A 25,086-nucleotide genomic window follows, 5' to 3' on the forward strand; every position below is an offset into this window, starting at 1 on the left:
GAGCACAGGGCCCTTCCCCTGCCAATGGCTCAGCTGGCGTTCTCATGGACGCCGTGGTCAGCCCAATTCCTGCCACCCAGTCTGCACCCCAGCCTGGCCCTGCTGCGTGAGGTCATGCCTCCAGGCCTGTTTAAAATGTCACTGCCTCTGGTAGTTCGTCAGAGCTCCCCAAGGCCGTCAGGGTCCTCAGGGGTCCCAGAACCTTCCACCCGTTGCCTCCTCTGTTACTGGCCTCCTGTGACTCTCCAGGGAAGGGGGAACGTGGCAGCCTCTGGGGACAGGCTCTGGCCTGCGTTGGTGCTCACGATTACTAATGACTTGATAGAGGGGTGGGGGTCCCTCCAGAGTGGCAGTGTGAGGCGTGTGGCCTCCAGGTCAGAGCTGGGCTCAGTCTCAGCACTTCGGCTTGCCTGCCATGCAGCTGGGCAGGTCTGTTCCCCTGGGGCCACAATTTCCTCCTTGGAAAAATGAGGGTGGGAATTCTGACCTGGGTGGGCTGCCCCAGGAGGGAGGGGGTAGGACCCAGTAGGACCTCAGTATTCAAGCCTTTTCACCACGCGTCAGGATGTCCCTGCTCTGTGAGTGACCCTGCATGCCCCACCCCCTTCTCGAGGCCTCGGTCTTTCTGTCTATAAAATGGACAGATGGGCTACATAAACTCCGGGGACCTTTGGGCCTGACTTCCTGGGAGACAGGGTACGTGCAGAAGGCCTGGGAGGCAGCGTTGGAGCCAGGCCACCCAGCATCCTTTGTCGGAAAGCCCCTTCTCTTACTTCCTCGCGTGTTTACAGTATTGACCGGCTTTTCTTGCAGGCAAGGAGGGCCAGGTGGGTTTTGTTAAATGGCCTTTCTGAGCTGCTTGTGTTGGTTGCCAAACTTAAACCAAGTTCATCAACCGGGAACGTATAGGAACTGCAGACGCGGGAGGGGAGTGTAAAGGAGGGCGGAAGACTCAGGGACCCCAGGGCCCTGGGACAAGTGTCCCTTCCCTCCAGACACCTCTGGGAGTGGAATTCTCCGAGCCCCTTGCTCCCCTCCACCCCATCCACCCCAACCCCCAGTCCCTCCCCAGGAAGCGGAGTCTGATGGCGGCTGCCACCCTGCTGTGCGGGTCACAGGGAAGATGCCCTGTCTGATGCCCCACTGCCCTGATCTCACCCCTCCTGTATCACAGGGACCACCAGCACCCCTGCAGCTTCATCAGCCCTGTCCGTGAAGCAGGAGCAGCAGAGCCTGCATGAGAGGGTATTGGGCCAGCAGGACTGTACATTTGCATCCCTCAGGGCTGTGCCTGGCTGTTAGAAAGTGCTCATAATACCTGTGGTTGTGTTATGGCTATCATCATTATCAAGATGTTCCTGGATTAAAAAACAAAAAACATACCAAGAGATCACATGAGAGGTGTGGACTGATTTTTTTTTTTTTTTTGGCCACGCCCAGTGGCCTGCAGGATCTTAGTTTCCTGACCAGGGATTGAATCTGGGCCTCCTTCAGTGGAAGCATTGAGTCCTAACCACTGGACCACCAAGCAAGTCCCTATATGAGCAGGGACTGTGAGCTTTTTACTGTGAGCTTCCTGGCAACCAAAGCACAGAGGGAAAAAGGATCACTCACTAGTTTTATAATGCCCTTAAGATGAAAACAGAGCCTTTCCTGGCAATGAAACTGAAGCGACAATCCTCCTAGAAACCCTTGTAAAGGGCTCCCTGTTTGATGTTGTGAGCAGCATCTCAGTGCTCCTGTTGTCCGGCTGTATCCAAGGACTGAGTGTCTGGAGCTGGACGCTCAGGCTCCCCTAACTGCAGGGGAGACGGAGAGGACGTCTCCCGTCTGGTCTGCAAGGACTCTGTGAGGTCCATAACCTTGAGATGACGGAAGTTTCATGTGTTATCTTCAAAATCCATGAGGATTTCACCTCAAGTCTGTCACTGAGCCACGTGGTAGTGTTGGTCAGTTGCTAAGTCGTGTCTGAGTCTTTGCCGCTCCATGGACTGCAGCACACCAGGCTTCCCTCTCCTTTTTTCAGGATGTCCCTGGTGGCCCAGTGGTTAAGACTCTTGCACTTCCACTGCAGGGGGTGCGGGTTCAATCCCTGGTCAGGGAACTAAGTTCCCACATGCCACACAGCCTGGCCAAAAAAAACCAAAAACCAATTGTTTTCCTGCCTCCATTCCAAATCTTTGGGTAACAGAGATGCTCCATATGATGGGCCATGCTCACTCCTTGGCTTTGCCTTAAGAGGGGATCTCAGCCCTTTCAGAGAAGCCTGTGAACACCACCTCTCTCTCCCCACACCCTTCCAGTAAAAGGCACACTCACATTCAGGAGGGATGCAGTTTCAGGGCTTCACAGATCCTGGAAAGCTCCAGGACCCTGTCTTGACAAGCTCTGATCTGGGGTTATGGAGGAGAATGTGTCTTCTGGACCAAGCTCATGAATATTATTTCTCGCAACTGGGCTTTTGTTAGGCATAGAGCAGCAGAAAGCTCAAATTTACCGTGAAGTTGTCTCTTCCGTACAGACTCAGATGTTTTCAGCGTGACCCAGACAGAAGTGGGCCTTGGTATCTAATACCCTCCTAGACACGCCAGGCCCTTGAGTTGGTGAGCACTCTTACAGTGACTGCAGAACGCAGGGCAGGACAGGGAAGTCAGCGCTGAGGTGGCGTAGGTGTCTCTGTTCCATTTTACACCTGGGGAGGCGCCCACTAAGTGGGTTGCTGCTGCTGTTGTTGTTCAGTAGCTGAGTTGTGTCTGACTGTTTGCCTGCTTCTTTGTCCTCCACTATCTCCTGGAGTTTGCTCAAATTCACGTCCATTGAGTTGATGATGCCGCCTAACCATCTCATCCTCTGCCGCCCCCTTCTCCTTTGGCCTTCAGTCTTGCCCAGCATCAGGGTCTTTTCCAGTGAGTCAGGTCTTTGCATCAGGTGGCAAAGTTTTGGAGCTTCAGCAACAGCCCCGAATTTTATGACATTGTGTCTTATTCCTGCTTTCTTTTGTCTTTGATTATGTTAAATTCGTGTTACAGTCTTTCCAATAGTTTCTTGGCTGAAGCTCTAGGAATTTCACCCCGACATTTGTGTGTTGGCTTTCCTTGCCTCGTGGTGGCCTGTTTCCCTGTGTGTTGTATAATTTGGGTCATGAGGTTACTTCCATCCAGGCTTTATCCGTGGAAACCCCGGAGGCCTGGCTTGTGCACCTGCCCCTCCAGAGCAGCTTTGTGGTCACTCTTCTAGAAGCCTGGGGCTAGCACAGCCTGGGGCCACTTCTATGCTGATCAGTTTAGGCTCTCGCCACCCGCCTAACCCACCCCAGTCTGAAGGCAGACCCTTGACTACAGATTTTCAGGAGATGTTTAGGCATTTTCCCTGCCTCAAGTTCAGGTGGTCAGAGACAAGTTTTCTTGTCCTCTCCGTCACCGGGCAGATCTTTCTCCCAGCTGCCTGTTTATTAGGGGTGCGCCCCCGAGACCTCTGGCTTTCTGTGAAGGACTCAGTTGCGCCTTCCGTCGTCCTCCTTGCTGGTGCTGCATCTCCCAGCTGCTGGTTTTCACCTCTCTGTCTCAGCGTGTGAAAGTGTTAATCACTCAGTCATGTCTGACTCTGAGACCCCGTGGACTGGAGCCCGCCTCCAGAGACTCCTCTGTCCATGTGGATTCTCCAGGCAAGAACACTAGTGGGTGGCCATGCCCTTCTCCAGGGGATCTTCCCGACCCAGGTATCCAAGCCGGGTCTCCTGCATTGCAGGCCGATTCTTTACCATCTGAGCCACCAGGGAAGCCCCCCTCTCCCTACCCCCACAAGGCTGCCACACCTTCATTTAACATCTGGGTTCTTAGTTGACAGTCTTTTCCTGTGATTTAACTGTTTTGCTAATTAGAGCACAACTCTCAGAGTATAGTAGTGAAGAATGCAGACTCTGGAGCTGGACTGCCTGGGCTTGAATCCCAGCTCCACCAACATGAGATCTACTGTTTCTTCAGCGGTGAAATGGGGACAGCAGAGAGCTGGAGTTGCTGCAAGCGCTAGAGGGTGTTGACAGAAAACAGTAGAACACCTGTTGTTTTGCAAGCAAAAACAGGTGTATTCGGGAATAGCAAAGAATTGCAATTCAGGATGTGCAACCTATGGCAAACCACAGGCAAGTCCAGGGTACCATTCTTTTATAAGAGAGAAGGGGAGTTTGGAGAGGCTGTTATAAACAAAAGAGTCCATTGGAGGAAACGGGGAGTTCCAAGTGTAGTGGCTTTTCGTTGGCTGAATTGTCCCAGTCTCTCATTGGCTGGGCTGTTGCCAGGCAAGGAGAAATTCTGCCTTCCTCCAGCTGGGTAGTAGAGTAGTAACCTTCCTGTTGGAGATGCGAAGGTCTGTCTCTTACTGTTGGGTCTGCGACTGACCGGGAGTGCTAGGATGTGAGGGCTCCCCCTTCTGGCCTCCTGGCTCCATGTTAAATGAGGTTTCTGTTAAGATACTTGAGATCACTCCATATCGAATTATTGTATATTGCAAGCACTATGCTGGCCTTCAGTAAAATTAATATTGCTGTTGTTCAGTCGCTAAGTCGTGTCTGACTCTTTGCGATCCCACGGACTGAAGCACGCCAGGCTTCCCTGTCCTTCGGTATCTCCCGCTGATTGCTCAAACTCATGTCCATTGAGTCAGTGATGCTATCTAACTATTATTTTAATTATATAATTATTAGATTAATTGTGTAAATTAATATCAGATATGGTATAAAGATACTGATAAGGAATCTCTTATTGATAATACTTATTGATATTAATACTTATTGATAATATTATTATCATTCTGGTCTGTGGTTGATTATCCTCACTTTTTTACAAGCTCAGTTCTGCATTTAGACGTGTATAATTTTTTATGCAGCATTTCTAGGGGATACATAGGGAGGAGTTTTCAGGTTGTGCAGTTCCCTAAATTGACTTTTAAGTGGTGAATGCAAAATAGTAACCATATTCTCCATATATCACTACTTCTTCCCAGGCACTTTCAGAGCCTATATATACCTGTGTCTAGTTCTCCTACTAAGTTGCAGGCCATCTTTGGAGTCTGATGGAATCTGGCTCAGCCACATACCTGCCAGCTCTGACTCATCTTGCGTCTGTGCAAATTCCCCAGCCCTTATCTGGCCAACACGCTCAGGGCCAGATGTAACGGCGGAATTCCAGTTATTTTTGAATGATGACGCAGGCTGTCACTGCCCTGTGGAAGGCATCAGGGCAGCATCCTGGGGAATGTTTTTGCACAAGATCTCCACCACGTCAGGTAGACAGAGACTCTAAATAGCCTTACTTCTGGTCAGATCAGGTTTTGTGGCTAAATGAGCCCTGACAAACATCTGAGTTTTCAAAGTTCTTTGCATTTCTGAATCTCAGATCGAGTCTTGCAGCGGTGAGGGAAGTGACTGGACCTGACTCCCGCTCCAGCAAGTCTTCGCAGGTAGCTCAGTGGTCAAGAATCTACCTGCCAAGCAGGAGTCATGGGCTCGATCCCTGGGTCGGGAAGATCCCCTGGAGGAGGAAATGGCAACCCACTCCAGTGTTCTTGCCTGGGAAATCCCATGGACAGAGGAGCCTAGTGGGCTGCAGTCCATGGGGTTGCAGAGACTTGGGTATGACTGAGCGACTGAGCGCAGTGTATCGTGAACAAGGACAAGTGGGGGTTTGTAGCCAAGGAGCAGGGTGAGGGTCAGTGGATGGGAAAGCTGGAAGAGGAGACATCGGGGGAAGGGGGACTGTTGTTGACCCACTCCACTGAATTCTAGCTGAAGGCCAGCCAAGTGGTGAGACACAGGGAGCTCAGATAGCAGGGGTGGGGGGTTTTCACTAAACTGACTCAGAATTCTTGCTCAAAGTGGATTCTGCAAGGACAGCGAGTGGAGCCCAAGGTCAGCCCTCGTCCAGCAGAGAGCTCCAAGGAGACTGATTAAAGCTAGGTCGAGAGGGAAGTCTTCGTCGGTGTCCGCTGGGCATTTGCTCCTCTACCCGGAGGAGCCTCAGCCTCGGGGGGCGTCTGATGGTGGAGGCAGGCCCAGTCCCGAGATCCTCACAAGGAGAGGCGGGGGGCAGCCTGGGGATTGTTGGCTGAGCTGGGTTGAGGGGAGAAAGATCCTGGGGGCCTGGGATCCAGGGGACACTGGAGGAATGGGCGTGGAGAGCAAGAGGCCAGCTGGTGATGACTGCTAATGTTGATGACCACCTACTGTGCGCCAGGCCCACCCTGAGCCTCTGACATCATTGAATGCATTTACAGTCTTGGGATCCCTGTGGGGGAAGGTGTTCTTCTGACTCGTCTTACAGATGAGGAAACCAAGGCACAGTTAAAGAGAGGAGAGGTGATCAGCTCAAGACAGTCAGCTGTTAACCGGTAAAGCCACCATCCAGCCCAGGCCGGCTGGCTCCAGAGTCCACACCCCAAATCACGGCCCTCTCCTGCCTTTTACTATTAATATAATCACTGTACAAGAGATAAGTTGGAGGGAAGGGACAGGGGCACCCAGGCCTAGGGCAGAGGCTGGGTAGAGGCCCGGAGGTGGGAAGCGGGCAGAAAGACTGGGAACAGTGGTTGCTTTGTCTCCTAGCGGGGGTGGCGGGGGGGGGGGCTCCAGGAGGGGGCCTGGAGGGGCTTCGTAGGAGTTGCAGTGGAGACCGAGGAGCAGCGGCCGTGGTCTGTAGGAGTCTTGGCCACCTCGCTGGAAATTTGGAGCTCATCCCGCAGGCTGGGGCCTCTGCGGAAGCCTCGGAGCCGATGGGTAGGTTATGTCTGGGTGGCATAGTGGCTCGATCGGCCAGCGGTGGGGTGGAGTCCTGTAGACTGAGAGGCCAGGAGGCCAGGTCAGGGGAAGGGGAGGTGGTGAAGTCTGGAGTCCTCAGGCCTTCAGGGCCCAGAGGTGGGCAGGTTCCAGGAGCAGGGGCCGGACCTGTGCTTGCTGATCCAGCAGGGGGGTAGCTGGACAGTAGGGGCCGGGGGTCAGTGGGGGAGGGGCGCCACCTGCCCAGGCTTTGCGTGAGGAGGGTCCCAGCCTCTCCCAGGAACAGGCCAGTGTTCAGTCCACAGCCCATTATGAAGGAAGCCAGGACTGGAATGGGGACTCCAGCATCCATCCTGGCCTATGACTGGCCAGGTGACATCAGGACCTGGGGCCTCCATGTCCACTGTGGTGGGGGAATCAGACCACTCTGCTGGCAGAGAATCAGGTCCCCAGCTGGGGACCGTGGGCCAGCCCAGCCAGGGCCAGCCCTCAGTAAGGGGTCCCTGTTGCTGGAAGGGTGGGGGGCTCCCCTTCACACCTCCCAGCGAATCTCAGCAGCAGCTTCTCCTGCGTTAAATGTATCACCTGGTGGACAGAGCCACGTCCCTGCAGAAGCAGGAGGATGGTGGGTGGGGTGGATTCCCCCTCCCCTGGGAGCAAGGCCTTAAGAGTCGGCAGAGTCCAGCTGACGCCATTGCCTCCTCATTGGGCTCTGTGGGCTTTATTTACAAAGTCAAGGATGTAGGCTCTCCCCCCGCCACTGACCTTCACCACCCCTGGAACTATTCATTCCTGGAAGAAGTAAGTGAAGAGACCCTTTTGGAGCCCCCACCTCCCCCACCCTGGTCCACGATCCCAGGCTCCTCTCCTGGGCTTCCCATCATTAGTCTGAGCTCCAGTTGCCTGCGCAGTCCTTGCTCTTTCCAAGGATTCTTCTAAGAAAAGGCTGCTGGCCAGGAAAGTGCCTGGGGAGGAGAGAAAACTGGACATCAAGCCCAATCCACCCGGCTCTGCCCGGCGTGGCCCCGGTCCACCTGGCTACACAGTGGGGATGTGGCTCGGAGCTGCATTTATCCAGGTTGAGAAAGGCAGAGCGGCCCCCTGCTTTGTTGGCGTTCAGAAGCCACGATGCCTTGGCCAGAAGTTACCTGTCACTTCCTGTCTCCTAGAGTCTGTGTGCTCCTGTTAGACAAGCCGGGAGTAGGGGACGAACGCGTCTCCGCTTTGCTGGGTGTTGGGGCCCGACCTTGCCACATTTGGCTGTGAGGTTTCCCGGATGCAGAGGTCAAAGCCGGGGTCTGGGTGGGCCAGGGTGCAGGCTCTGTCTGGAGAAGGCGATGCCCTGGTGTCTCAGAGCTGCCTTCACCAATTGCCACAGACTGAAACTGACTTCCTTATAGTTATGGAGGCTCATTCAATCCTCCTGCTCACCCTGGGAGGGACATTCCACTAGGGAGCCCGAGACTTGGGGGCATAGGGGCTTGCAGGGGAGGTGGCTGAGTGGGGAGCAGACCCAGTTTGGAGGACTGGGAAGCCTGGAATCTCTCCTGCTTTGCTCTCCTAACTGTACCACAGGGACCTATCTATAGACCAGAATCAGGGTTCCACAAAAAACCCAAAACTCCGATACTTTGGCCACCTGATGCGAAGAGCCCACTCATTGGAAAAGGCCCTGATGCTGGGAAAGATGGAGGGCAAAAGGAGAAGGGGGCGGCAGAGGATGAGATGGTTGGATGGCATCGCCGACTCAACAGACAAGAGTTTGAGCGAACTCCCAGAGATACTGAAGGCCAGGGAAGCCTGGCGCACTGCAGTCCTTGGGGTCGCAAAGAGTTCGACATGACTGAGTGACTGAATAACAACAAGAGCTGCACAACACTGTCCCGGGAGAGACCTGGAGAACCAGTTGTTGAAGATGGGAACCTGAGGCTTGGCAGAGCCTCTAGTGGGTACCGTTTGGGGATCTAAGAACAGGGACGTCTCCTGGTCAGAACGCCCGCCCCCACCCCACTCCAGGCCTGGGATCCAGATCCAGAAGGAGCGGGGGAGGGTTCTGAGAGCAGAGGGAAGAGGCCACTAGTCTGGGGAAGGGGGCTCCAGGTGGGTCCTGGTGGCAGTGGGGTGGGGCGGGAGCTCTGCTGGTAGAGAGAAGGCTCGAGGGGACCGTGAACATGTCAGGAGATGGCAGATGGCAGAGCTCGGAGGGGATGGTGAGCTCCCCCGACGGCAGAGACCCTGGCTCTTTTGTCCCCTGCTGTGTTCCCAGCGCCTAGTGCCAGGCATGCAGTAGGTGCTCAATAAATGTCTCCAGCGCTTTTAAAGCACTGGGGAGGTGGGCTTTGTCCCCCTAGCAGCACAGCATCCCTGCCCCCATGCTTCTTAGCTGACAGCTTAAGCAGGCAGCTCACCCTCACTCACCTTCTCTGTCTCCATCTCTGAAACGGGGTAATAATAGTCGGTACTGACTCTGAAACCACCAGAAGGGACACTTTTCCCTGGAGCATCTTGGACTGCAAGGAAATCAAATCACTCCATCCTAAAGGAAATCAACCCTGAATATTCATCGGAAGGACTGAAGCTGAAGCTCCAATACTTCGGCCACCTGATGTGAAGAGCCAACTCATTGGAAAAGACTCTGATGCTGGGAAAGATTGAAGGCGGGAGGAGAAGAGGGCGACAGAGGATGAGATGGTTGGATGGCATCACCGACTCAGTGGACATGAGTTTGAGGAAATTCTGGGAGATGCTGAATTACAGGAAAGCCTGGAGTGCTGCAGTCCGTGGGGTCGCAAAGAATCGGACACAACTGAGCAATTGAACAGCGACAACAGTGAAGCCAGAGAGAAAAGCTCCCAAGTCTGAAGACTGAAGGCAAAAGGAGAAGCAGGCGGCACAGGCTGAGATGGTTGGATCGCACCACCGATTCAATGAACACGAATTTGAGCAAACTCCAGGAGATAGTGAAGGGGAGTCTGGCATGCTGCAGTCCATGGAGTCGCAAAGAGTGGGACATGACTTAGTGACCCAACAGCAACCTTGAGGGCAGGACCCACCCACCTCTAGTCGTGGTGCCCCCACCCCAGGCTGGGCACAGGGGCACCTCTGAAAGTCCCCCCACTCATGAACTATATAGTACATGCTGCTTCTGATGGCCTGGTGCCCATCCAGCCTGAGGACTGGTTGTCCAGCCTTGGGACAGTCGCTGAGAACCATCACATTGCAAAGCCTTCGGAGATGACCAGTCTAATCGCCAAGTGATGCTGGCGTCACCGTGGGTGATGGGGGCTCAGCCCTGACTCCAGTCTCTTGCTGCAACTGTCACAGCCAGCAGTAAGCCACCCTTTGGCGTGCACCACACGACCGTGTGAATGGTCTCGTCCCACCTCCCCTCAGCATGGGGGTCTTGCCCATCTCAGAGAAAGGAGACACGCGCCAGGCATTCCCCTCAGGGTTCTCTATGCCTGGGTGAGGCCCCTCCCAGCTGTCCAGGCCCCCAGGGTGCAGAGTGATGGCCGGTGGGATTCCCCAGCAAACTGGAGGGACAGTCCCAGCCTGCTGTGGGGAGCACCAGCCTTTGCCACCAGGGGGCGGAAGTGCCCCTCCGAGCGGGCAGGGTGCAGCTGGCTGAGGTCAGCGCCAGCAAGAGGTCCACAGAGCTGGCGGCTGCCTCTTGCCTGCTCCTATCCTACCCCTGGTGGCCTAGAAGGCTGGAGGCCTGGGTTCCAGGGCCGCACAGACTTCCTGCCATCCTGCTCCCAGGCGTCAGGCTGTCCATCTGTGTGGTGGGCACATGACTGAGCCATGCCCAGGGGTTTGCAGAGTCCCTGAGATACTTCCGAGCAACCCCAGGCCTCACCCCCAAAGATCCTGGCTGGAGTTCCCAGCCCTGGAGGCCTTTCTGACGCCAAGACCCAGTGCTTTGAGCCCATCCTAAAGGTCATTGCCAGTCCTCGCACCTTGACCGTGAAGACAAAACCTCCGGACCAGCCCCTCAGCACAGTCATACCTCAAGGATCAAAGACACCTGGGTCACCAGCTCCTGCCACAGCTACAGGGAGCACGTGGCCCCTGAGGGCTTTGTTGTTGTTCAGTCACTCAGTCGTGTCTGACTCTTTGCTGCTCTGTGGACTGCAGCACGCCAGGCTTCCCTGTCCTTCACCATCTCGTGGAGCTAGCTCAGACTCATGTCCATTGAGTCGGTGATGCCATCCAACCATCTCATCCTCTGTTGTCCCCTTCTCCTCCTGCCCCCAATCCCTCCTAGCCTTAGGTTCTTTTTCAGTGAGTCAGCTCTTCACATCAGGTGGCCAAGGTATTGTAGCTTCAGTATCAGTCCTAATGAATAGTTAGGATTGATTTCCTTTAGGACTCACTGGTTTGATCTCCTTGCAGAAGGGTTTTATGGGGTCTCATTCCCATGTCCCTCAACCCCATCCATCTTACCGATGGGCAGACCAAGACCCGAGAGGTCACCTGACTTGATGGCAGGTCCAGTGGACCCCCGTTCTGCCCAGGGCTCCCTCCCGCAACAGAAAGAAAAGCCCTGTGGGTCCCCCTTATTGACCAGGGTCCTGTACCAGGTACTGACCTCCCACTGGTTGGGGAGGGGCTGGGATGAAGTTTGACTCCTTAAGGAGGAGAGGATGTGGTTGATGCCATCAGGCCTGGCACAGCTCTTGCAGCAAGGTTACTCTGGGAGCCTCGGGGGTGCATGAATGGGTACCCCTGTCTCCCATTCCCTTGAATGGAGGGCATTCCCTTCCCTGAGTCCCAGGCACACACGGGCCCAACCCAGCCCCACCCCGCCATATGGTTGCTCAGTCCCCAACCTCTTACCTGGCGCAGAAGCCTCCATAAGTCAGTGGAGGGCCCGGTGGGCACCGGGAGACCCTGTGCCTGCCTGTGGGGGCAGCATCCCAGTCACGGCGGTCACATGGGGCCGCAGGCCCAGGAGGCCAGGTCATCTGACATTTCCCGGGAAGCCAGAAATCAGGGTTTCTGTGTCAGTGTCTCCATTGTGAAACCCTGGCTGTGGGCAGTTTTGGTTTTTTGTTTTTCTCCCCCACACCGCGAGCTGTGCGGAACACGTTTAGGGGCCGGACTTGGTTTTCGGCCTCCCCATTGCCCCCTGCTTTGGGGGCTGGGATGGTTTGCCTCCCGGCCTCTGCCTCAGATTCCGGCCCTGGGGCCTGCCTGCTCCCCTGTCTGTCCAGCCCCCACCCACCCCGGGCCCCTCCCTGCCCATCACCAGCCCAAACACAGAAGACCCCTGGGTCTCCTCTACACCCCCAGCACTGCCAGCCCCACCTCTGGCATTTCTGGCTGGCCACTTCTCCCAGCCCCTCCTCTTCTAGCCCCACTCCTGCCCCGCTCCTTGGACTGCCCTTACCACCCACATCCAGAACAGTCCAGCCTCCCTCTGCACTGAGCTGGCCCCTCGTGCCAGCCAGGCCCTGCCTGTGGCTGAGTTCTTCCCACCTGAGTGCGCCAAGCACACGAAGCAGTGCCCTCGCCCGAGAGCCTCCCTCCAGCGAGGGAACCCGCCCTTCATCCTGTCCACCGGGATGTGGACGGATCCTGGTGGTTCTCTGCTGCGTTTACACCAGGGGCAGTGACAGTGGTTCTGCCTCTGTCCAGTGTGGCAACTTTTTATATATATAATTTTATTCATTTATTTGACTGCTGAGTCTTCACTGCTGCACAGGCTCTTCTCCAGTTGCTGCCAGCAGGGGCTCCTCTCTCGTGGCACGCACAGGCTTCTCGCTGTGGTGGCTTCTCTTGTTGCAGAGCCGCGCTGTGGAGTGTGCGGGCTTCAGTAGATGCGGCCCGTGGGCTCAGAAGTCGCGGTTCCGCGGCTCTAGAGCACAGGCTTAATAGTTGTGACACAGGGGCTTAGTTGCTCCGAGGCATGTGGAATCTTCCCAAACCAGGGATCTACGTTGGCAGACACATTCCTTACCACTGAGCCACCAGGAAAGCCTCAGTGTGGCAATATTTACAATGCATTGAATCCCTTCCCACCTGTGAGACAGATGTTTATCCATCCATTTAACCAAATATTTACCGCATACCTATTGTGTACTGAGCTCAGGAATGTAGTGGTGAACTACATCACAGTCCTGGACCCCCTGGATGCCTGGCTTGAGGCATCGCATGGAAAAGTCATCAGATGCCCAGAGGGTAACCCCTGAGCCTAACCCAAGGTGAAGGCAGTCAGAAGCGGGAACAAGGAGAGGTGGGACGGTCCCCCAAGAATTTCAGGCTCTGGCCTTGATCCCCAGGGTGGTGGGAACCAGCAGGGCCTCCAAGCGCAGGAGGGCACATGGTATGCCAAGGGTCACCCTGGTCGCCACCTGGAGGACAGGCTTTCCCGTGACCTGCGTGGCCCCAGGCAGACCAGTCAGGAGGTGTCTGTTGTCCTGGGCTGGGGAGGTGACAGAGGAGGTGGAAGGAGCAGACAGGGTCCACAGTTGTTTCTACAAGGGTGTGGAAATCACCGTCCTTCCTGGCCTGTCGTTCACGCTGCGTCATGCAGGTCTCAGCCTTGGGGGTGATGTACTCTGGGGGAGTCAGAGGTCTCTGACCCCTCGATTCTGAGCTCAGAGTCAGGGGGCTTGCTGGGCAGGACTCTGCCTCCCGAGGATGAGGGTAATGTCTGGTGTGCAGTACGTGCTTGGGAAACGTTGGGTGATTTTCCCTGGACAGTGTCTCCTCCCCAGTCAATACACCTCATATGAGGCTATCCTTGCGCCTGGAGCCACAAAAGACGCTCATTGGTTACTCAGCCTGGGCTTGGCAAATCATCCCACCTGGGGCATTCAGCAGAAAGAGTCCCGGCCTTGAGGGGGCGGGGGATTGAGCCAGACCTCTCCCCTGCGATCACCACCTCCTCCACGCTAAGGTGCAGATTCCAGTCTCTGAGTGGGGACGGTAATGTGGACCTACACTGTGTCGGGCTGAATAACCAAGACCAGCGGGGTGGGGGAGGGGGGTGGCGGCAGGGGCTTTGGCTCTGTCATTGACGGGGGTCGGGGTGGGGGCGGTGTAATCTCATACAGAGAGCCTGGATAGGGGGCCTGGGAGGCCCCGGGCCTCAGTTCCATCTTCTGTACAGCACTGGGGGGAGGGGGCCTGAGCACCCTTCCTTCCCATGCTGGGACTCCAGGCTCTGCTTCTCCTCTCCCCCAGTGATGCACGCGGGACATTTACAGGAAGACGTGAGGCCAGGCCTCTGGTGATAAAGGCCTTGCTTCGGGAAAGGCCGTGGGAACACAGGAGGGGAGAGACACTGTCTTGCCCTGTCTGATGGAGAGGGCAAGGGCCAGGGAGCCCCATGGGCATCCCAAACCGTTTGTTCATTGTAAGGCGTTGGGCAGGTTCTTTGACCTTCTGAGCCTTGGTTTTCTCAACTGCAAAACAGGCTGAAGACCTCGACCTAGTTAGCCTTCATGAGAACCAGGGAGGAGCCTGTGTCCACATGGCGGGGTCTTGAGAAATCTGTCTGGGCGCAGCCTTTAGTGGGGAGGGATGGCGAGGTAGGGGGCACTTGGCACAACAACTGCAGCAGGGGTCCGGGACCGGGCACGAAGCAGAGCACCGTCGGGGTGGGGCCGCAGGGCCTGTCGCGGGGTGGGCGATTGGGGTCGGATTGTGCAGTCGTGCGTGTTGTTTTCTGGTGGGCACTCGTGGCCCTTGGAAGAATAGAGGGAACCCAGAGCGCGACCCCAGGAGGGCCGCTAAGGCTGCCTTGGAGGAGCCGGCCCCACCCCCAGCTCGTGGCCCCGCCTCTGCACACGCCCTCTGTGGAGGCCCCGCCCCCAGCTCTAGGCCCCGCCTCTGTACACGCCCTCTCCGGAGGCCACGCCCACGCCCCGCCCCGGCCCTGCACCCCGCCCCCTCAGTCCTGCCCCGCCCCCGGGCCCTTTTTGCGCCGGGTCCGCGCGGTATCCGCCGAGCTCCGGGCGCTGCGCGCCGCGGCCGTTCGGAGCAATGATTAACCCGGCGCGGCGGCCGGCGTGGGGCCCGGGGCGGAGGCGCGGGGCCGGGGCGGGCCCCGGGAGGGCCGCCCGGCTTCCTGCTTTCGCCCAAGTTTCCTCGTAGAGGGCGCAGCGCCGGCTGGGGCCCGCGGCGCGGCGTGGCGCAGGGCGCGGCGCGGAGCGCGCGTGGGCGCGGAGCCCGCCGCCAGGGGAGGTCACCATGAGGACTCTCCGCAGGTTGAAGTTCATGAGTTCGCCCAGCCTCAGTGACCTGGGCAAGAGAGAGCCGGCCGCCGCCACCGCCGCGGACGAGCGGGGCACGCAGCAGCGCCGGGCCTGCGCCAACGCCACCTGGGACAGGTAAGGCCGCGCCCTCCCGGCCGGCCCCGCGGGTCCCAGAGCCGGGGGCGGGGGGCGCCTGGGGCGAGGAAATGTGCCCGGGGGCAGCTCTGCGCCTCCCGGGTTGCGGAGAACTCGCTCTGCCGGAGTTACGCGGGCGGGGAGGGAAGTTTAGTGCGACGTGTTTCTAGAACGGAGGGACGAGACCGCGGGCCCGGGGCTGGCGCCAGGGGCACCCCTACCCCACCCCGCAGCTGGTGGGTGACGGGGTGGGCCTGGATCCCGCAAGCCTGCCTTCCTCCCGGGGTCTTCCCACGTCTTCGCCCCTCGCCCCTGCTGTTGGCAACCTGGGAGGTAAATAGAGCAGGAAGTATTTATCCCATTTCGCAGATGAGCTTTGCGGGCGCAGTCGATGGGTTGCTCTGCTTCCTGTTTCTGCGTTTAGGTCCCTTCGGTCGGGAGTCGGGGCGGCCGGCTTTCCCTTGAGCGCGGGGGGAGGGCCCCTGCCCTCCCAGCTGTCAGCAGGGGTGCAGCAGCAGCAGCTGCCTGGCATTCCTGAGACGACCCTCCCCCAGCGAGTCCTTCCCAGACTAGCAGGGGCCGTGGGAAGTCCCACCCCCACCCCACCAGCTTTGTTTAAAGAGCGAGGCTGGGGGAATCCGGAAAAAGAGACGATTTGTTTAGTGGGATTTCCCACCGTGTTTGCTCAGGAGCCCTATTCAAAAACATAATTTCCACCAAAAGGAAAGTGGGAGGAGAGGAGAAGAGAGGGGCGCAGGCTGTCCAGGGGGGCTGTGGATGTGAGCTGCCCCCACCACTGCACACGCCCTGCCAGATGCTCCACCGTCTGTGGTCTGGGCCACCAGGAAACCAACTGTCAGCGTGGACGCTCACCTATTCCTGAGCGTGGCGGGAAGCACAGGGCTGCCAGCCTGAGACCATCCTCTGTGCCCTTCGCTTCTGTCCTCTACCAGGTTGCGAACGGCTTGAGAGTTAGGGACCAGTCGGCCTCAGTTTCCCCATGGGTCAGCATTCCTTCTTACGGGACTGGTGTGGGGATACGGAGGGAAGGACTCCCCTCAGGGCATCTCCTGGGCCCAGTGACCACGTGCTGCCTGAAGAGGCAGTTCCTCCACCCGCAGCACTGAGAGAAAAGCAGTCCCCCCTCCTTGTCTCTGCCCTGATCCAGCCCGAGGAGACAGACAGAGTTAGTTCACATTCCAGGTCTGCCTCTTCCCTGCTTGAGAGAATCACTGAGCCTCCCTGGTCCTCAATTTCCTTGTCCTTTAAAATGCCCACCTCCAGGCTGTTGTAGGGATTAAAGGTGAAGATCTGTATTCAAGCCCTCAGCATGTGTCTAGCACCTAATAGGTGTTTGGTAACTCACGACTCAAGCTCAAATTCATGCTGGGGACATGTCAGGGTGGGCCTTGTTGGGATAGGTTTTGGGAGGGCCTCTCACGGGTTCCCAGGTGGCACTGCTGATAAAGAACCCGCCTGGCAGAGCAGGAGACCGGAGACTTCAGTCCCTCAGTCGGGAAGATCGCCTGGAGAAGGGAGTGGCTACCCGCTCCAGCATTCTTGCCCGGAGAATCCCATGGACAGAGGAGCCTGGCTCCCGTCCGCGGGGTCACGGAGAGTCCACCACAACCAGAGCAGCTGAGCACACGCGCGTGCTAGAAGTCTACTGGTTCCTGAGCTTTCACCAACAGCAGCTTTCTCCTGCAGTGCTCAGCGCTACTCGGGGGTCTCCAGGCAGAGGTGGGGGCACCCTAGGATCGGCTCTGAGTCTTCTGGAGCCCAGGGGGGTGCCTGTAGGGAGAGGCCACATGGGCACCCCCACTGTTTTTTGTTTTAACCTAAAGGAACTTTAGGACCTCAGAGCCGTTCTGTGCCCTGTCCCTGGCGGACTGTAGGGTGTGGCCCGGCTGGCAGCCAGCTCCCCCCAGGCTCCTAGCCACCTAGCCTTGGACCCGTTGCAGCTCAACCTGCCCTGCCACACTCCTGCGGCTCGGCCCCTGCGAGGGGCCCCTGGCTCACTTTGCCTGCTGCCACCATAACTCGGGGAGGGAGATACAATTACCACCCGCACCCCCATTTAGAGGGGAAGAACGAGAGGACCAGGAGGCCTGCCCATGCTGACGCCGCAGAGCACAGCGCCTGTTGTCCTCCCCCTGGCAGAGAGAGCCCTGAGTCAGGGAGGGGCAGGGTCTTCCCCATCGGAGCTCCACGGGAATCGCCGGGGGCCTGAGCCTGTTCTGGCTGCCTGCTGGCCCACCCGCCTCCTTGCAGTATCCCCAGGACAACAGCCTCGGGGCATGGGGCAGTGCGGGGCCTGCCTTGCTGAGCTGTGGACACCTCATTTTGAGTCCAAAGTGAACCCCTTTTTTCTTCGTGGCTGTGTTAGTTTCCCAGGGCAACTGTAAAACAATTGGCACAAACTTGGTCCGTCTAGTCAAGGCTCTGGTTTTTCCTATGGTCATGTGTGGATGTGAGAATTGGACTGTGAAGAAAGCTGAGCGCCGAAGAATTGATGCTTTTGAACTGTGGTGTTGGAGAAGACTCTTGAGAGTCCGTTGGACTGCAAGGAGATCCAACCAGTCCATTCTGAAGGAGATCAGCCCTGGGATTTCTTTGGAAGGAATGATGCTAAAGCTGAAACTCCAGTACTTTGGCCACCTCATGCGAAGAGTTGACTCATTGGAAAAGACCCTGATGCTGGGAGGGATTGGGGGCAGAAGGAGAAGGGGACGGCAGAGGATGAGATGGCTGGATGGCATCACCAACTCGATGGACGTGAGTTTGAGTGAACTCTGGGAGTTGGTGATGGATAGGGAGGCCCGGCGTGCTGCAATTCATGGGGTCGCAAAGAGTTGGACACGACTGAGCAACTGAACTGAACTGAACTGGTGGCTCAAAACAACAGAAAGTCCTTCTCTCCCAGTCTGGAGAGCAGGAGTCCAAAATCAGGTGTCCGCGGGGCCTCGCTCCCTCCAGAGGCTGCAGGGGAGAGTGTCCCTGCCTCTTACAGTTCCCTGTGGCTCCTTGGCCTCTGGCCATACCGCTCCGTTCTCTGTGTCTGCCTCCACCGGGTCTTGTCCTCTGTGTCTCTGTGCCGAAACTTCCCTCTCTTTCCTCTTACACCACTCGTAGGACGTAGCGCCCAACCTAAATCAAGACTGGTTTTGTCTCAGAGTCCTTTACTAATTACGTCTGCAAAAACTCTGTTTACAAATAAGATCTATGGCATTGGGAAGACATGAATTTCTCGGAGACCCACTGCAGTGACCTGGCCCGGTCCTCTTGACTTCCCTGGGCCTCTCTCTGCTCCCTCATCTGGACGTGGGACAAAACACAGAGCATGTGCCCATGACAGCGGCATCCACGTGTCACCTGGCCGTTCCTTCCTTTGTCCATTTGTTCACCCACTGGCACTGTCCCAGCCCCAGGCATGGAATCGGGAGTCGAGGAAGGGGGTCAGGAGGTAAACGGGGCCGCAGGAAATCCACGAGGCCCGAGCGGGTGGTAGTCAGTGCTGGGAAGAACACAACCACCGGGGAGTGTGAACACTGGCCACACGCGGTGGGGGACTGTGCTCCCTTCTCCCGTGGGTGCACAGAGGAGCTCTGGGTGCAGGGCTGGCCCACCGGGCCATATTCAACGAACCAGAAACTAGAGCAGAACCGTCGGCAGCTGTTTCCTAAGCCCCTGCGGCTGCTTTCCGGGGCGGGTTGTGCCCCGCGCCCGGCCCAGGGCTGGCCCTGCAGAGGGCTGGATGCCTCACCTGTCGGCCCCACACACAGCCCCTGGTCCCCTCCCCAGGGGCTCGGAGGTGGCATGCTATGTCCCTGTCCTTGTGCTGGCCCCAGTTAGCACCTCGCTCGGTCTGGACCTTTCTGTGTGTGCGGGGCGTCGAGCTGCACAAAGGTCATGTCCCTGAGCTCAGGGGCCAGCTGGGGGACAGGCAGAGCCCCCCAAACCCTGGCCTGAGTCCTGCATTTGGGCCACAGGATATAGACCATTAGGGAGCACTACTCCTCGCCTGAATGCCTGAGCCAGGCGCCTGCCTGTCTTCCGGCTGTGGGAGCCCATGCAATGCAGTGGCGGGGTCCTCTTGCTCCTGCAGACCCGTCTCTAAGGCTGCGATGGTGGTCTTCAGAGAAACCGAGGCCAGAGAAGGAAAGGGCCTTGACCAAGAGCCCCTGCTAACGCTGGGTCTGAACCCTGGTCTGACTTGGAGCCACAGCCCAGGGCTCATGTCCACTGGGGCCAGGCCGGGCGGGGGTTGGCGGTGAGAGCCCAGAGGCTGCAGCCCGCCCTGCTCATCCACCCATCCCTGGTCCTGGAGGAGTGAGGCGGGGGGGCGGGGAGTGCAGAGCATCCTGTGCCCGGCTCTCCTCCTGGGCCCTGAACGCCACATGCCTCCGATGCGGCCCACCCCCAACCGGTATTGGCCCCTGTCCCAACCCTGGGCGTGGAAGAGGCTGCCTTCCTTCCCTGCAGCAGCCTGCAAGGTGGGACTCCTGCCCCCACCTTGCAGATGAGAACTCGGAGGCGAGGGGACCTGTCCAGTTCTAAGTCCAGAGCTCCTGCCACCACTTCATGGGGGTCTCTGGGTGGCCGAAGGAGTCTGGCTAAAACCTCCAGGGTGACTGGTATTTGGGAGCGGGAAGGGGAGGCCAGTGGGGGCCTGTGCTTGGCATCCCCGCCGCTCCCACATACTCAGTCTGGGGCACCAGGCAGTTAAGAGGGTGAGGGTGCAACTGGCGGAGGCCTGCACTCCTCGCTTGTTTCCTGAGGCTCCAGAGGCAGGTCCAGAGCAGAGCAGGGCCCATGAAGGGGCAGGCCTGCGCCTCCAGGCCTCGCCCTTGGCCCCAGCCTTCCCAGGAGTCCCTAGAGATGTGTTGTGTGACCTGCCAGGGTTTGTCGCCTGCTTACTCTCTGCCAGAGTTTCCTACATGGACGGATGAGTGACAGTGAGAGGTGCGGCTGGGGTTCCGCCCTGCTGGGGTCCCACCTGCTGGCGGCCCCACACCGGCACCAGCCCACGCCAGGGCAGCCAAGGCAGGTCCCCCCAGAGCCCCACAGTCAGCCCTTCCTCCCCTAGCCTGAGCACGGGGAGCCTGGCCAGCCCTGAGGGCAGCAGGTCTGGGCCCCATCGTGGGGGCCGTGGAGCCTCACCCAGGGGTTCAGGCTTCTCTCCTCGCCCTGTGCTTGGGTGACAGGTGCTGAGACTGGTTCCTGCCATCCTGTCTCCCTAGGTGGGCGGGAGGTCTGGAGAGGGCCTCCCTGCAAGAGGAGGTGACGGGTCGGTCTCTACTCGGGCCCCTGGGTGCCTGCGGTTTCCACTGGGCCACTGCCCGTATCCCGGCTGGGCCTGCCTGCCTTGCTCAGGGAGGCCATGGGCTGGGGTTTCACTTCTCTTTGAAGGGAGAAGACCCACAAGGGCCTTGCCTCTCCACTACCATCCCACTACCCCCGGTCTCCTCTCTATCCCAGCAGGGCTTTATTCTTGACCCAACTCAAAACTTTAGAAACAGCGTGGAACATCAGCTGCAGAGACCTTGCCTGGCCGCCACCCCTATTTGGAGCAGCCACATGGGGTGGGAGGACGGTGGGCCCCAGGCTTCCTTCTGGCCCCACCAGGCATCAAGTTGTATGACACTGGGCGTGCCCTGGCTGCTCTGAGCCTCACCGTTTCCTTCTGCAGCTTGGACTGTCATAGTCCCCACCTCATGCCATGGTTAGAAGGAGATGGAGAAAAACCCAGGGCAGATGGTAGAGCCATGGTGGATGCTTCTAGGGGCACCCTCTGCCCCCCCACCCCCACAGTCAACTCTGATGATGTGTGACACACGTAACCCCACAGGGCGCTATCTGTTCCCCAGTGTCTCCTACAGCGGCTGTGATTATATGAGTCCCATTGTACGGATGGGGAAACTGAGGCACGAGTGGTCCAGTCTTGGCAGAGGTGTGCAGCCAGGGAGCCCAGAGCTGGGGTGCAAACTGAGACCAGCATGGGGGCTGGAGATGGGCAGGGCAGGATCGGGGTCCACAAAGCAGGAGGCCAGGATGGCGGGGGAACTCAAGGGGGACCCCAGGGCTGGGCAGGGCTCTGCATACACGTAGAGTGGTGTGAGGCCTGGGCTGCGAGAAGTAGGCAATAATCGAGACAGACCTCTCCTCTTGCAGAAGAAGATAGGGTCAAATACACTCCCCACACAGGTGGGAGGGGAGAGGGTCCTGACTTCATGGTGAGCCTGCAGGAGAAAGGACAGCAAGGACGAAGGCCTGAGGCAGGGCGGGGAGCGGTGCAGGTGACCCAGTGGGTGCTGGACCTCCAAGGGCCTCCAGAAGGCTTCTCCCAAGAGCCGGTCTTCCCGTCCAAAGCCACATGGTTAGGGTGGCCTTTGGGCAGCGGACCAGAGCGGGCTGGGGTTCCTCCAGAACGCTCACTGGAGGAGGAGGAAGGATTTGGAGAGGCTGCTGAGAACAGCAGGACCAGGCCCAGGAGGCTGATGAGGCCTTCCCGCAGGCCGTCCCCTCAGCCTGACGGAGGCCTGGGCCGCAGGGAAGACTCAGCCAGGCCCCTCTGAGCCTCCGCAGTGGCCAGGCCCCATGGGGCCCCACATGCCAGTGCCCTGGGCTCCCGCCCCCGGCAGGACTGGGAGGGGCTGACCCCCCACAGCCCCACCGGGCGCGAGTCCCCGGCTGTTCGGATTTCAGGGTGGCAGCTGCAGTCCGGCTTCCTGTGGCCGTTTGACTTCCCAACAGACTCTTACTTTTTTTAGCCTGTAAATGGGGAACAGCCTGACTGTGTCAGAGCTATAGGCCGGGTCCACACAGGCCTCCTGACGGAGGCGAGCGTGATCCCAGCTGGGACCACACTGAGGCTCGGGCCTGGCCAGGCTTTCATCCTCCCGGCAGCCTAGGGGCAGGCACGCTTGTGACCCCCATTTCTCAGGCAGGAAGCAAGTGGGAGGGCGTGTGGCCCTGGCCACAGGAATAAGCGGCATTCCAGCAGCAGGCCCCGGGGTGGTCGGGCGGCAGGTCAGGGGACGAGGCACCTGGCCTGGTCCCCAGGCATGTCCCTACACTGCTCAGAGCTGCCGTCACCCACCCAGGGTGTGTGGGCCCTGCCCCTGCTCTGCCTCTTCCAGGGTGCAAGCTGGCAGCCCTGCCCACTGCTGGCTCCACAGAAAGTAAGGGCAGCGTTGGGTGCGCTTGGTGGCCTCCTGGAACCTGGCCCCTCTGAACCTCAGTTTCCTCATCTGCAAAGTGGGTGGACACTTTACTAGGAACGTTAGGAACTAGGAACGTCCTAGTCCACGTTACTAGGAACGGTGGGCCTGGGGAGAACAGACAAGGGCTCTGGGAGCTTGGTGGCCGCCGCCTACTCCATGATACACATGCACAGCAACCAGTGTCCGGCTGTCCCTAAACACCGAGAAGCAATCTATGGTGCTGAGCTTTACAGCAGCAACCGGATCCTAAGTGGAGGGCGGTGGAGCCACCAGACCTGGTTCTCACCCTTGGGAGCTTATGGCCGGTGGCAGGAACTAATGTGGAAGTAAATGGCAAAGTGCCAAGAGGTGAGGGAAAGGGAGGAAGTCAGGAGGGCTTCTTGGAGGCGGTGGCCTCTGAGCCAAAGCTCCAGCGTGAATAGTTACTTGCCTAGTAGATAGCATGAGGACCACCCCACCCCCACCCACCGCCTTAGGAGAAATGGATACAAAGACCCTAAGGTATGGCAGCAGTACTCTGCCTGGTGGGGAGGAACCATTCCAGACGAGCCTTGAATGCCACATTCAGGCTTTAGGCTGTATCTGCAGGGCCCTGGGTGGAGGCAGGTGCAGTGAGGCTGACTGTGCAGTCAGAGGTCGGGTGAGTGTGAAGGAAAGATATGGCGCAGCGGAGATCTCGGGGGTAGAGATGGGCAGGGCTTCAGGGCCAGTTGGATCTGGAGGGCCTGGAAGAGTCAGGATGAATGTCGCTAGCTGACTCATGGAGAAGACCCTGATGCTGGGAAAGATTAAAGGCCAAAGGAGAAGAGGGCGGCAGAGGATGAGGTGGCTGGATGGCATCACCAGCTCAATGGACTTGAACCTGAGCAAACTCCGGGAGACGGTAAAGGACAGAGGAGCCTGGCACGCTGCAGTCCTTGGGGTCCCAAAGAGTTGGCCACGACTTAAGGACCGAACAGCACTTAGCAGGCTCTCCTCTGAGCCAGGCGTGAGCGCGCAGCCGCTGATGGCGCAGGGCCTGTGCTCTGAGGTTTACAGGTGGTGGTGGGAACCAGTCAATCAAACAAGTCACCTGTAAACACGTGGCTGCATACTGATGGAATGTAAGCACTGAGACCGCCTGGGCCCTGAAGGAGGGACATGAGCAAAGGCCTGTGGTGAGGGCAGCTTCCCCAGTGGGGCCAGGTGCAGACAGCACAGATACCCAGTTCAGGGGGTCAGGGGCCAGCTCCAGGGCACCTGGAAGCACAAGGCGGTTATATTCGGGGGTGCAGGAGGCCATCACAGGGTGTTCCCTAGTTTCTGGCCTGGGTGTAGAGGGTTCAGGGATACGGGAAGGGAGGCAGAGTGTGTGGAAGGTACCTGGGAGCTCCAGGAGAAGTGACCGGTGACAGGCCTAGAGCTCGAGATGGGATCTGAGGCTCTGGGGCAGATGGGGTACCATGGGGGCGGCCGACCTGTGTGCTCCAGGCCTGCCTTCTCTGCGAGAGGCCGTTGCCCAGCTTTGAGCGGAGCGGGCAGGGCGCCACGGGAGAGGGAAGGCGGGCTGGGGCTCAGGGCCTCTGGTCGGCAACCCTCCTCTCCCCCTCCAACCTCCCCCTGCAGCATCCACAACGGGGTGATCGCTGTCTTCCAGCGCAAGGGGCTGCCCGACCAGGAGCTTTTCAGCCTGAACGAAGGTGTCCGGTGAGTGGCCATCTGTCCCGTCATGCGGGCCCGGGTCTGGGAGCGGTGGGAGGGCTGTGCTAGGAAGGGGGGACCCCGGGCAGGCCCCCCTGTCCACTAGCCCCAGGTTCCACCCTTAGAGCTGAGGTGGGCGGTGACCGCTCTGTGACCCTTGACCCCAGCCGTGTCCTGTGGCCTTCACACCCCGCTCTCTGGTCCAGGACCGCTTTGCAGGGGAAACGGGGAGGGACTTGGGCAGTGGCTCAAGATGACGCCCACATTCCCAGCTGCCGTTGAGCATCGCGAAGGATATTTATTCTGTTAAAAGAGGAAGGACCCACCTGCCTAATGACGGGAGTTTTGTTCCCAGAAAGGCCATTACAGCCCAGTTGAACGCCCCCCTTATTTCCTGCGAACAGTTGAGAACTGAACTCGACTGCGGGAGCTGGGACAGACCAGCGTCGAGGGCATCTGGGAAGGCCGAGGCGTTAGTCCTACGTGGTACTGGAGGAGGCTGAAGCTCAGAGAGGTCGAGAGACTTGCCCAGGGTCTCACAGCTACCTTGTTCAAGGAGGCATCTCCCACCTCCATGCTCTTCTCTCTCATGCCCCGACCAGTGCCATCCTGTCCCTGCACCCTGGGTAAACAGGCAGCAAACCTCGTGAGCTCGGGGCAGGAGTAGACGAGGGATTGGGACTGGGTCACCCCACCCCGACCCTGAAGACCTAAGATGGCCCTTCAAAGTGTTAGTCGCTCAGTGGTGTCTGACTCTTTGCGACCCCATGGACTGTAGTCCACCAGGCTCCTCTGTCCGTGGGATTTCCCAGGCAAGAATACTGGAGTGGGTGGCCATTTCCTTCTCCAGGGGATCTTCCTGACCCAGGGATCAAACCTGGGTCTCCTTTGTTGCAAGCAGATTATTTACTGTCTGAGGTACCAGGGAAGCCCGTATATGTTTGTTTTTTTTTAAGTACAATTTATCTTTTTACAGTGTACAGTTGAGTGGTTCTTAGTCCATTCAACAGCTTGTACCACTGCCAGCACTATCTAATTCCAGGACATTTTCATCACCCCCCATCCCCCCTACCCCGCC

At 58.3% G+C, this 25,086-nt stretch overlaps 1 protein-coding gene across 4 annotated transcripts in view; it reads left to right on the forward strand.

Annotated features, from left to right (window-relative positions):
• The window catches only part of PRR5 (proline rich 5), a 55,475-nt gene that overhangs the window by 14,126 nt on the left and 16,263 nt on the right, over positions 1-25,086 (forward strand). For 2 of the 4 annotated variants that reach the window (XM_061418827.1, XM_061418826.1), the window contains exons 2-3: positions 14,983-15,105; positions 23,934-24,014. In XM_061418827.1, the coding sequence (XP_061274811.1) occupies positions 14,993-15,105; positions 23,934-24,014 (194 nt within the window). In that variant the 5' untranslated portion in view covers positions 14,983-14,992. Of the gene's footprint in view, positions 1-14,686; positions 15,106-23,933; positions 24,015-25,086 lie in introns of those variants that run through there. The other 2 variants (XM_061418825.1, XM_061418828.1) reach the window with 2 other exon arrangements.

This window comes from Bos javanicus, chromosome 5, assembly GCF_032452875.1.
Source record: "Bos javanicus breed banteng chromosome 5, ARS-OSU_banteng_1.0, whole genome shotgun sequence".
NCBI lineage: Eukaryota > Metazoa > Chordata > Mammalia > Artiodactyla > Bovidae > Bos > Bos javanicus.